Source organism: Pleurodeles waltl, chromosome 9 (assembly GCF_031143425.1).
Source record: "Pleurodeles waltl isolate 20211129_DDA chromosome 9, aPleWal1.hap1.20221129, whole genome shotgun sequence".
Classification (NCBI taxonomy): Eukaryota; Metazoa; Chordata; class Amphibia; order Caudata; family Salamandridae; genus Pleurodeles; species Pleurodeles waltl.
Genome location: NC_090448.1, coordinates 575216285 through 575229895, shown reverse-complemented (window position 1 = coordinate 575229895; position 13611 = coordinate 575216285). Strand labels below are relative to the sequence as shown.

Here is a 13611-nt window from a genome sequence, read left to right as displayed (position 1 = left end):
TAAGCCTACTGCTCGACCACGCTACCACAAAATAGAGCATTAGAATTATCTCTTTTTGCCACTATCTTACCTCTAAGGGGAACCCTTGGACTCCGTGCATGCTATTTCTTACTTTGAAATAGTACATACAGAGCCAACTTCCAACAGTGACCAATTCTTCTCTCAGGGCTATTTAGGGTCTCTCCTGTGGGTGTTTCTTCAAATTCGGATTGCAAGACTCCTGCAGGAATCCTCTGCATTCTTTACTTTATCTTCTACCCACGGATCAACTGCTGTCTGCTCCAGGAACTCTATAAAACTGCAACAAAGAAGCAAAGATTACTTCTGCAACATTGTATCTTCAGCTGCCGCCAGCAACTGCAACAGTTTCCAGGTTGTGCATCCTCTGAGGACTGCCTGTCTTCAGCCTGCAGCAGAAGAACCAAAGGAATGTCCCGTGGAGTGAGGGAGTCACTTCCCTGCTTCAGCAGGCACCCCTCTGCAGCGATGACTTGTGGATTGGGTCCCCTCTCCAGACGACAGGCATCGATCCAGCCACACGGGTGGTAGACTAAAGTGACTCTGACAGTCCCAACGTCCAGCTGTCCAACTTTGGTGGAGGTAATAGCTTGCCTCTCCACGCAAGACAGTACCCCCGTGCACCGCAGTTGCCAAGGCTTGTGTGCGGAATCCAGCATCGCAAACCAGACTGCATTCATCCATACAGTGTGGGACATCTTCTGCACAAACCAGGAACCCGAATCTGTCTTCTTTGGAGCAATACTGACTTTGTCTTCTCACTGGTGGTTCTTCTTTTGCACCTTCATCAGGGTTATCGGGGCTCCTGTTCTCCCTGGACTCTTCAGTTCTTCTTGGACTCAGTCCCCTTCTTCCTCAGGTCTTCAGGTCCAAGAATCCATTGTTGGTGTCTTGCAGTCTCGTCTGGTTATGCATTATCTTCTATCACGACTTCTAGTGTGTTTTAGGAAACTTGCTGTGTTTTACTCCTGCTTTCCTGAGCTCTGGGGGGGGTATATTACTTACCTTTGTTGCTTTCTTACACTCCCAGCGCCCGTCTACACACTACACTCACCTATGTGGGAAAGCAACTTTCGCATTCCACTATTTTAGTATATGGTTTGTGTCTCCCCTAGGCCCATTGCAAACTATTGTAATTTTCACTATTTGCACTGTTTTCCTACTGTGTACTTACCTGTTTTTGGTTACTAGTGTATATATTGTGTAATTTACTTACCTCCTAAAGGGGTATAGCCTCCAAAGTATTTTTTTTTCTTTCATGTGTGTGAGTACTGTGTAATTACAGTGGTATTGCAAGTGCTTTGCATGTCTCCTAGTTCAGCCTTCGCTGCTCTGCCTACAGCTACCTCTAAACAGCCTGGCTTCTAGACACAGACTACATTTCACTAATAAGGCATAACTGGACCTGTTAGAAGGTGTAAGTACCTTTGGTACCCACTACAAACCAAGCCAGCCTCCTACACTGATGGCATTTTGTTTGTCTTTACTGTAGTAACAATCCACATTGTGCACACTAGAATACAGTGTGGATTTTAAAATGCTTCTTTAAAGTTTGTTGTTCATTTTCTATTGCAGTGGTTCCCAACCTTTTGACTTATGTGGACCCCCACTTCATCATTACTGGCACCCGGGGACCCCTAATGAATCATTGTTGGAATATGGGGACCCCCCCAACTGTCATTACTGAATGCTGGGGACCTAATCTGTTTATATTTCTTATATTTCTAAGAAGTCACGGACCCCCTGAGGAGGCTTTGCGGACCCCCAGGGGTCCCAAGACCACAAGTTGGGAACCACTGTTCTCCAGTGTGCTATTCACTAATGAAAGAGAGTTTGGGGTTCCAATAGGTATCCCTGAAATATCTCTTGGGATTGACTGTTACCTGAAACATATTTCACCCAGATAATTCTCAGTAGAGTGTATGATTGTTGCAGTCTTACATGCTTTCCATCTCAAGTTGGCACATTGTCTGAGTCCATAGTTTCAGGGGTCTAGAAAGAACTCTGACTCCCTATTGAGTTTATGAAGCATAATTACCTCTGTCATAAAGCATTTTAGTTGCCAACCCTCTAACATTTTCTGGAGTATACCTGTTGTTTTCCCTCTGTAGACCTCTATATGAACCAAAAGAAGGCTCAAGCCTACTTCTTTGATATATGTCAATAGAACATAAACCAAAATATTAATTGTACCTTGTATTTTATTTGTTTGTTTTTAGAACAGCTCCTTTTCTCAAAAGCTAATACCATGGGCATCAAAATATGTGACGCCTTTTAACTTATGGTTCTCTCAATAAAACTATAGTTCTATTTCTCACATGTTATTGTCACCATTTTTCCAGATGCTGGACATATTTCCAACGCTCATGAAATACATACCTGGACGCCACCAAAAAATAATTCCACTCTTCCTTCAGCGTCAAGACTTCATTGCAGAGAAAGTGAAAAAGCACCAGCAAACTTTAGACCTAACTTCTCCTCATGACTATATTGACTGCTTTCTCATCCAGATGGAGAAGGTTTGAAAGTATTCCTCAGGATGCAATCATTGATGTTTTTTTCTGTTCCAATATGCAACTTATATTCTGGGGTGAAATGCTGTATTTCTTTACTGCAAAACTGAAGATGTGAGATAGTTACCCGAGGGTCAATTCATGATGATATAACTTATTTTTAATCAGACTGAAAATAACTGTGAAATAAGGGAAAAGAAGAAAACTGGATCAAATCACAACCAAGTGATATATGAAAGTTCTTTCATAAAAAGTGACAGAGCTATACTTAAACCTTATTGAGGTAATAACAAAGTGTCAGGTGAAAATGATTGACCCAGAGGGCCTGATTCAGAGTTTATCAAACACGTCACTTGTTAATAACTTGACAGAATATCCCATCCGTGTTTCTATGGGTGCCATTGCATATAATGCACGTTTTTGACGATGTATCCGTACCCCAAACTAAAAATCAGGCATAATCTTATTAGCCATTAGGATTAATGAGGGAAAGGAAGGGACAGAGTGCAGGTAAATAAGTCTTTGCCACAGTCCAATGCATAAGTTAAGAAATGAATTCTAGGAAACATTCACTCTACATGGAAATCCAAGCAACATCCTATGTGCTTCAGCCATATTTTGCCTCATCTTTCTAGTGTGCAGTGGGCTAAGGAAGCAAATGCAGACACCACTCCTACTTAGGGGAACGTACTGGGACAAAAAACGCTGATGAAAGGAAATTCTTCAGCAGCCCTTCTTAATCAGTAGGACTTTATTAGCATAGTTTCATTTCTATCACTGTTTAGCTATTCTTCCTATTTACATTGAAAAAGCAATTATACTCCCGAGCGGCTTGCAGGGCTTTGTTGGGGGTGGTACGGGGAGGTGGGGGGGTGTGGGGGCAAATTCCTAAAACAAAAGAAAAATCAAATCACTTACCTGCTTGGCTCCTGCGCCGTGCTGCTCCTCTCCTGTTGCTGCAGTCAGGCACAGGTTCCCAGCCTTCCCTGCGGCCAATCCTGACACTGCTAAGAGCAACATCAGGATTGGCTGGGAGTGCCCAGCCAGGGTGCTCCCAGGCAGGCTGGGAGCCTGTGCATGCTCTCTCCAGCCCAGAAAATATGTTGCCGAGATGGCCGGCCAAACATACATGTGCAGTAAAGGGAGTGCACAGTGCACTCCCCTCATCTTGTCATCCCCATTACCCCGCCCCTTTAACGAATGAAAAGATAATAAACATGGTTTCTTTTATTTTTGTTTGTTAAAGGTACCTTTCAACTGCTGCTGCTGGCAGGGGGGCGATGCTCCTCCACCCTAACGGAGGAGCCGCGCCTGATTATATGAACATTAGCTCTTACCATGCCATATTTTTACCAGTTTGCTTGAATGGTATCAAATGTGACAGCGTGAAAATGTGCCCTATTGATTTTTTGCTTTAGCCCCGTTAACTACCTATACGTTCCTCCAATATTTTGTTTCAGCATTGTAGGAGGCTGGCCTGCCTTATAGTGGGTACCTTGTGGTACTTACACCTTGTGTCAGGTACAGTTATCCCTTATTAGTAGATTAGTAGTGTTCTAATAGCTTAGGCTGATAGAGGTAGCTATAGCAGAGCAGCTTAGGCTGAACTAGGAGACATGCAAAGCTCCTACTATACCACTTATATCATATAGGACTATATCACAAGAAAACACAATAATCAGAGTTACTAAAAATAAAGGTACTTTATTTTAGTGACAATATGCCAAAAGTGGGTTCTCCCAGGTCTGTGTTCCACTGTAGGGATATGGACCACCTCAACAATTTAGGGTTTTCACCTTTCATTTGTTTTAGCCAAAGTAGAGGTTTGTGGTCTGTCTGAACACTAAAGTGAGTACCAAACAGGTATGGTCTCAACTTTTTCAGTGCCCAGACCACAGCAAAGGCCTCCCTCTCTATGGTAGACCAACACTTTTCTCTAGGGGTCAACCTCCTACTGATATAAGCAACAGGTTGATCCTGGCCCTCAGTATTAAGCTGTGATAGCACTGCCCCAACCCCCAATTCAGAAGCATCAGTCTGGACTATGAACGTTTTGGAGTAGCCAGGGCTTTTTAGGACAGGTGCAGAGCACATGGCCTGTTTGAGCTCCTCAAAAGCTTTTTATCAGCTAGCTGTCCACAATATCTTTTTAGGCATCTTCTTACAAGTGAGGTCAGTAAGAGGAGCTGCAATGGAGCTATAATTCTTAATAAACCTAATATAGTACCCTGTGAGGCCTAGAAAGGCTCTCACCTGGGTTTGAGTAGTAGGGGGAGCCCATTCTATAATGGTCTGGACCTTCCCCTGCAGTGGTGCAATCTGTTCCCCACCTACCAGGTGGCCCAGTTAAACCACTTTCCCCTGCCCTATCTGGCACTTTGAGGCCTGGATAGTGAGGCCTGCCTTTTGCAGGGCCTCCCAAACTTTCCACAGATGGACCTGGTGATCCTCCCAGGTGGAGCTAGAGACAGCTATATCGTCCAGATATGCTGCACTGAAAGCTTCCAACCCTTACAGGACTGTGTTCACCAACCTTTGAAAAGTGGCAGGTGCATTCTTCAGACCAAAGGGCATCATAGTGAATTGATAGTGCCCTCCAATGGTTGAAAATGCAGTCTTGGATTTAGCATCTTCTGATAATTTAATCTGCCAATACCCTGCAGTTAAATCAAAAGTGCTCAGATACTTGGCAGAAGCCAGTGTATTTATCAGCTCATCTGCCCTGGGTATAGGGTGAGCATCTGTCTTGGTTACTTGGTTGAGCACTCTATAGTCAATACAAAACCTCATCTCTCTTTTACCATCCGTACTGTGGGGTTTTGGCACAAGCATCACCATGGGCTTTCTGAAGGCTCAATCACTCCTAAATCTAACATTTTCTGAACCTCTTGTTTTATGCAGTCCCTGACATGGTCAGGCTGCCTATAAATCTTACTTTTGACAGGTAAACTGTCTCCAGTGTTGACTGTATGCTCACACCAAGTAGTTGTACCTGGTATCAGTGAGAAGAGTTCAGAAAACTGACTTAAGAGATTTACACAGTTGTCCTTCAGCTCTGCAGAAAGGTAATCTGCAAGTACTACTCCCTCCACTAAGCCATCAGCTTCAGTGGTGGAGAAGAGATCAGGGAGAGGGTCACTCTCTTCTTCCTGTCCCTCATCAGTTGCCATGAGCACGGTGAGATCAGCCCTGTCATAGTAGGGTTTTAAGCGGCTGACATGGAGCACTCTAAGGGGACTCCTGGCAGTGCCCAGGTCTACCAAGTAGGTAACCTCATCCTTTTTCTCAACAATTAGATGGGGTCCACTCCATTTGCCTTGTAATGCTCTTGAGGCTACAGGCTCCAATGCCTACACCTTCTGGTACTGGGTCAGGACAGCCTTCTGGTCATGCCATTGCTTTTGCAGATCCTGGCTGGCCTGAAGGTTTTCACTGGCCTTTTTCAAGTACATAATCCACAATGTCCTGTTTAGGAGCTTTTAAAGGTTGTTCCCAACCCTCCTTCACAAGTGGAAGGGGACCTCTCACAGGGTGCCCAAAGAGGAGTTCAAAGGGGTTAAAGCCCACTCCTTTTTGGGATACCTCCCTGTAAGCAAAAAGGAGGCAAGGTAACAGGACAATTCCATCTCTTTCTGAGTTTCTCAGGGAGTCCCATTATCATACCTTTGAGAGTTTTATGAAACCTCTCAACCAGACCATTTGTTTGTGTATGGTAAGGAGTAGTGAACTTGTATGTTACACCACACTTCTTCCACATTGCTTTGAGGTATGCAGACATGAAGTTACTACCCATGTCCGACACCACTTCCTTAGGGAAGTCCACCCTGGAAAAGATTCCCAGGAGGGCCTTTGCCACTGCAGGAGCTGTAGTGGTCCTTAAGGGGATAGCTTCAGGATACCTAGTGGCATGGTCCACTATCACAAGGATAAACCTATTGCCTAAAGCTGTAGGAGGGTGAAGGGGGCCAACTATATCAACCCCTACCCTTTCAAAGGGCACCCCAACCACAGGAAGTGGAATTAAGGGGGCCTTTGGAGTGCCACCAGTCTTGCCACTGGCTTGGCAGGTCACACAAGAGCAACAAAACTCTTTAGTGTCCTCTGACATTTGAGGCCAGTGAAACAAGCCTGTCCCAAGTTTTACTTTGGCCCAAATGCCCAGCCAAAGGAATGTCATGTGCCAAGGTAAGAAGAAACTATCTGTATTGCAAAGGGATGACCAATCTCCTGGCAGCTCCAGGTTTAGGGCCCCTTGATTCAGTATACAGGAGGTTGTCTTCCCAATACACCTTATGGCTCTCACTGACATCTCCATTCTGCTGTTTGACAGCTTGCTGTCTCAAACCCTCTAGTGTGGGACAGGTCTGCTGTGCCACACTCAGTTCTTCCCTAGCAGGCCCCCCACACCCAAAAGCTCAGCAGTGTCTGCTGCCAGCTCATCTGGTGTAGGATCTGCACAGGTAGAGGATTCCTCTTCATCAAAAGGGGAATCTTCTGGTGAGGGAGGGATAGTGGGCAAGGATTTACACTTCCTACCCCTAGCTTTTGGGAGCACTTGGTTCATTGTTCCAGGATCCAAGTTTCCCTGTCCTTTTTGCTTTTGGGCCTGAGCCCTTCTCAAAGCAAAAATATGCGCAGGAATGCCCAGCATTGCTCGATGAGCCTAAAACTCCACTTCAGCCCAAGCTGATGTCTCCAAATCATTGCCTAGAAAGCAATCTACAGGTAATTCAGTGGCTACCACAACTTTCTTTGGACCAGTAACCCCCCACCAGTTGAGATTCACAACAGCCATGGGGTGGCTAAGTGTGTTATTGTGAGCATCAGTCACTTGGTACTGCTGACCAAGTAGGTGTTGATCAGGGTGAACCAGTTTCTCTATAACCATAGTTACACTGGCTCCTGTGTCCCTGTAGGCCTCAACCTCAACACTAATAATTAGGGGTAGTTGCTTGTACTTACCCACATTAAGGGGACAAGCAACCAAGGTGGCAATGTCAATACCACCATCAGAGACTAAAACAGCCTCTGTGGTCTCCCTAACAAGACCAACCCCAACTACACTGCCAATAGTGAGCCCAGCTACACCCGTGGATTGGCTATTTGTAGAAGACTTCCCACCACCACTGCTATTACTAGGGGCACGAGAGGTTGCAGTTGGGGGTGTGGTAGTGGAAGCCTTGGTGTTTTTCTTTGGGCAAGTGGCATCACTTGCCCAATGGCCTTTTACTTTACATATATAACACCATGGCTTTTTCTGATTGTGAGGAGAGATTTTGGACCCACCACACCCAGAGGATTTTGGTGGGCCTGATGAAGACTCAGAATAATTGTTCTCTTTGTCTCCACCCTTGTCAGAAGACTTACCATCCTTCTTCTTGCCATCCTTGTCACCCCCTGTATGAACGTTTCTGTTCACTCTTGTTCTGACCCATTTGTCTGCCTTCTTTCCCAGTTCTTGGGGAGAGGTCAGATCTGAGTCTACCAAGTACTGGTGCAACAAATCAGACACACAATTGTTCAAACTATGCTCTCTCAGGATTAGATTATACAGGTTTTCATAGTCAGTCACCTTATTGCCATGTAACCAACCATCCAAGGCCTTCCCTGAACAGTCTACAAAGTCTGTCCAGCCTTGAGAGTTCTCTTTCCTGGTGTCTCTGAACTTAATCCTGTATTGTTCAGTGGTTAAGCCAAATCCATCCAATAGTACATCCTTCAAAACTTTGTAATTGTTAGCATAACTTTCTCTGACAGTAAGGAGCCTATCCCTACCCTTACCAGTGAAAGATACCCACAAGATAGCAGCCCACTGCCTTTGAGGGACCAACTGTACCATACAGGCCCTCTCAAGTGCAGCAAACACTTGTTAATGTCACCCCCTCCTTGTAAGGGGGGACTATCTTATGCAGGTTTCTGGAATCTTGCTCTCTAACAGGATTGCTATCAAAAACATTGCTGCTGCCACCATGGGGAACTAACCCCAACCTCTGCCTTTCCCTTTCCACATCCAGAGATTCCCTGTCTAAGGCCAGCTGCTGCTGTTTAAGCTTCAGCAGCCTGGCCTCTTCTAACCTCAGCTTTCTGAATTCCCTTTCCATTAAGTTATCCTCAGGGTGGGAGGCTTGGGAATTGTGAGACACAGAAGAAATATGGGAATTGGCAGAGAGAGACCTGTCCCTAACTGGCTGGTCTCTAGTAACTTGGACTTTAGGAGTGAAAGGTGCCCTACTAGTGTGTGACCCCCTCCCACTGCCAGTGTCACTAGATGGCCTGTTAGCTGATTGGACCTTGGAAGAACCCTCCCCAGCATCCTCAGGAGACTCCTCTGAGTCTGGATGGGTACCCCCCTCCTCCACCTCTTGATCCTGGGATGGGCCAGGCTGGTTCTGGTCACTTTCTAGGAGAAGGCTAAGGAGAAGATATTTTGTAAGATTCTTACCAATTACTAAACCTCTTTCAATGCAGAGACCCCTCAAGCTTTTAAAGTTTAAATTCATATATGTTGCCTGGACAACTGTGGGAGTAAGCTTTACTGCAGACATGACAGAAAAGGTTTAAGACAGCGAGAGAAAAACTTTTTTGGAACTTTTAAAAGAACTGTGAAAAACTTTATCAAACTTTATCAAACTTTTGAAAGTTTTCAGAAACTTTTTAGGAAGGTTTAGAGAAGGAAAGTAAAACTGTTTAGGTCACTGTGTACATTCTGAAGTATTTGATATATGTTTTTCTTATGAAAAGCACCAATGACAGAGTGGTAAAGCAGTTACAAGTACTTATCCCACCGCTACACCACCAATGTAGGAGGCTGGCTTGTCTTATAGTGGGTACCTTGTGGTACATATACCTTGTGCCAGGTCCAGTTATCCCCTATTAGTACATTAGTAGTGTTCTAGCAGCTTAGGCTGATAGACGTAGCTATAGCAGAGCAGCTTAGGCTGAACTAGGAGACATGCAAAGCTCCTACTAAACCACTTATATCATATAGCATAATATCACAGGAAAACACAATACTCAGAGTTACTAAAAATAAAGGTACTTTATTTTAGTGACAATATGCCAAAAGTATCTCAGAGGATATACTCCCTTAGGAGGTAAGTAATATACACAAAATATACACACAAACAAAAATCAGGTAAGTAAAACACTTAGAAAAGTAGTGCAAACACTGTAGAACACAATAGAATGCAATAGGAGAAAATAGGCCTGGGACAACACAAACCATATACACCAAAAGTGGAATGCAAACCACGAATGGACCCCAGGCCTAGTGTAGTGTGTAGAGGGTTGCTGGGAGTGTAATAAAACACTAAGGGTGTCCAAGATACCCCACCCCAAGACCCTGAAAAGTAGGAGTAAAGTTACCCTACTACCGCAGAAAGACAGTAAAGTCGAGATAGGGGATTCTGCAAAGACAACAACTGACTGCAAAGCACTGAAGACGGATTCCTGGACCTGAGGACCTGCAAAGGAGGGGGACCAAGTTCAAGAGTCACGCAAGTGTTCAGGGGGGGCAGGAGCCCACTAAACCGCGGATGAAGGTGCAAAACGGCTGCCTCCGGGTGGAATAAGCTAAAGATTCTGCAACAACAGAAGGTGGCAGGAACTTCTCCTTTGGTCAGAAGATGTCCCACGGCGTGCTGGAGGATGCAGAGTTGTTTCGACACAAAAAGACTCAAACAAGCCTTGTTAGCTGCAAGAGTCGTGGTTGAAGATTTTGGGTGCTGCCAGGGCCCAGGAAAGACCAGGAGGTCGTCCCCTTGGAGGAGGAGACAGAGGGGGTGCTCAGCATTAGAGAGCCCACACAGAAGCAGGCAGCACCTGCAGAAGCACCTGAACAGGCATTAAGAAAATCTGCACACGGCAGTCGTCTCAGCACAACAAAAGAGGGTCCCACGAAGCCGGAGTCCAACTCAGCGATTTGGGCAATGCAGGACGGAGTGCTGGGGGCATGGGCTGTGCTGTGCACAAAGGAAGTCTTGCAAAAGTGCACAGAAGCCCTAGCAGCTGCAGTTCATGCAGTACACAGGATTACTGTCTGGCGTGGGGAGGCAAGGACTTACCTCCACCAAATTTGGACAGAAGGACCACTGGATGTTTGGGGTCACTTGGATCCAGATCCTGTGTTCCAGGTACCACGCTTGTCAAGATGAGAGGGGAACCAGTGGACCGGTGATGCAGAAGTTTGGTGCCTGCGTTAGGAGGGGGAAGATTCCGTTGACCCACGGGAGATTTCTTCTCAGCTTCCAGTGCAGGGTGAAGGCAGACAGTTCTCAAAGCATGCACCACCAGGAAACAGTCGAGAAAGCCGTCAGGATTAGGTGCTACAATGTTGCTGGTAGTCTTCTTGCTATTCTGTTGTGGTTTTGCAGGCATCCTGGAGCAGTAAGCGGTCGATCCTTGGCAGAAGTCAAAGAGAGAAGTGCAGAGGAACTCTGGTGAGCTCTTCCATTTGTTATCTGAAGAGACACCCACAGGAGAGACCCTAAATAGTCCTCAGAGGAGGATTGGCTACCTAGCCAGTTAAGAGCCTATCAGGAGGGGTCTCTGGGGTCACCTTCTGGCACTGGCCACTCAGAGGTCTCCATTGTGCCCTCACACCTCTGCATTCAAGATGGCAGAGGTCTGGGACACACTGGAGGTGCTCTGGGCACCACCCATGGGGTGGTGATGGACAGGGGAGTGGTCACTCCCCTTTCCTTTGTCCAGTTTTGCACCAGAGAAGGGGCTGGGGGCTCCCTGAACCAGTGCAGACTGGCTTATGCAAGGAGGGCACCATCTGTGCCCTTCAAAGCATTTCCAGAGGCCGGGGGAGGCTACTCCTCCCTAGCCCTTAACACCTATTTCCAAAGGGAGAGGGTGTAACACCCTCTCTCAGAGGAAATCCTTTGTTCTGCCTTCCTGGGACTGGGCTTCCCAGAATGGTATTGGGGGGACAATTCCATGATCTTAGACATGTTACATGGTCATCTTCAGAGTTACCATTGTGACGTTACACATAGGTATTGACCTATATGTAGTTCACAGCTGTAATGGTGTCCCCGCACTCACAGAGTCTGGTGAAATTGCCCTGAACAATGTGGGGGCACCTTGGCTAGTGCCAGGATTCCCTCACACTTAGTAACTTTGCACCTAACCTTCACTAAGTGAGGGTTAGACATATAGGTGACTTATATGCTACCTAAGTGCAGTGTAAAATGGCTGTGAAATAACGTGGACGTTATTTCACTCAGGCTGCAGTGGCAGTCCTGTGTAATAATTGTCTGAGCTCCCTATAGGTGGCAAAAGAATTGCTGCAGCCCATAGGGATCTCCTGGAACCCCAATACCCTGGGTACCTAGGTACCATATACTAGGGAATTATAAGGGTGTTCCAGTGTGCCAACCAGAACTGGTAAAATTAGTCACTAGCCTGCAGTGACAATTTTAAAAGCAGAGAGAGCATAAACACTGAGGTTCTGGTTAGCAGAGCCTCAGTGATACAGTTAGGCACCTCACAAGGAACACATACAGGGCACAATTTATGAGCACTGGGGTCCTGACTAGCAGGATCACAGTGACACAGGGAAAAACAAACATACTTACAAGTAAAAATGGGGGTAACATGACTAGCAAGATGGTACTTTCCTACAGGCATCACAAATTGAAAACCATACCTAATACATCTGTGTTAGAAATGGGGTCTTTGGTTGACAGTCAGGTTACCCCCTGTTCAAGCAAGGACCCTCACTCTAGTCAGGGTAAAAGAGAATCACCCTCAGCTAACCCCTGCTTACCCCCTTGATAGCTTGGCAGAGCAGTAGGCTTAACTTCAGAGCGCTAGGTGTAAAGTATTTGTACCAACACACACAGTAACTTCATGAAAACACTACAAAATGACACAACACCGGTTTAGAAAAATAGGAAATATTTATCTAAACAAAACAAGACCAAAACGACAAAAATCCGACATACACAAGTCAAGTTATGAATTTTTAAAGATTAAACTCAAAAATAGCGCTTAGAAACAAAAATGCTTCAATGAGATGTTAACACGGCGTCGTGACGGAGTCCTTCCCAACAAGCCGACACCAGCGGCGCCGGACACGGAGTCGTGTAGACCCCCAAGTACAGTACCTTTGGTGAAGAATGAAAACAAGCTGGTGCGCGAAGTCGGGAATCGCGGCGTCCTTGCGAAACGTTGAATCCGTGCACTTCGAGCGGCGTCGGTCACGATGTGGTGCGGCGACTTCCACGGAGTCGGGGACTTCAGCGGGGCTGCTGCGGCGTCAGGCCTGCGAAGAGCGTCGCGTTCCAGCGAAGGTCACGCCGTCAGGTGCAGGCGGCGTTACCGGATTCAGCAGCGGCGTCGGTCCGAAGTCGTCCGAAGTCGAGTTCCTTGGATTTACACCAGCTTTCCTTTCAAGGGCCCAGGGACTGGATAGGGCACCACTTGTCGGGGCAGGAGTCTCTCCAGAGACTCCAGGTGCTGGCAGAGAGAAGTCTTTGCTGTCCCTGAGACTTCAAACAACAGGAGGCAAGCTCTAACTCAAGCCCTTGGAGATTTCTTCACAAGATGGAAGGCACACAAAGTCAAGTCTTTGCCCTCTTACTCTGGCAGAAGCAGCACTGCAGGAAAGCTCCACAAAGCACAGTCACAGGCAGGGCAGCACTTCTTCCTCAGCTATCAGCTCTTCTCCAGGCAGAGGTTCCTCTTGGTTCCAGAAGTGTTTCTAAAGTCTGTAGATTTGGGTGCCCTTCTTATACCCATTTTAGTCTTTGAAGTCACCTTTCTTCAAAGGGGACTCACACCTACTTGTGAAATCCTGCCTTGCCCAGGTAAGGCATCAGACACACAGCAGGGGGTTGGAGCTGGCATTGTCAGAGGCAGGCACAGTCCTTTCAGATGAGAGTGACCACTCCACCCCTCCCTCCTAGCAGAGATGGTTAATCAGGAAATGCAGGTTACACCCCAGCCCCCTTTGTGTCACTGTCTAGTGCGAGGTGAAAAACAACCCAACTGTCAAACTGACCCAGACAGGGAATCCACAAACAAGGCAGAGTCACAAAATGGTTTAAGCAAGAAAATGCTCACTTTCTAA

At 46.3% G+C, this 13611-nt stretch overlaps 1 protein-coding gene across 3 annotated transcripts in view; it reads left to right on the top strand.

Moving 5' to 3' along the window:
- Positions 1–13611, top strand: part of LOC138259678 (cytochrome P450 2G1-like) — a 406140-nt gene that overhangs the window by 228584 nt on the left and 163945 nt on the right. For all 3 annotated transcript variants that reach the window (XM_069207555.1, XM_069207554.1, XM_069207552.1), the window contains one exon: positions 2361–2537. In XM_069207555.1, coding sequence (XP_069063656.1) covers positions 2361–2537 — 177 coding nt within the window. The remainder of the gene's footprint in view (positions 1–2360; positions 2538–13611) is intronic.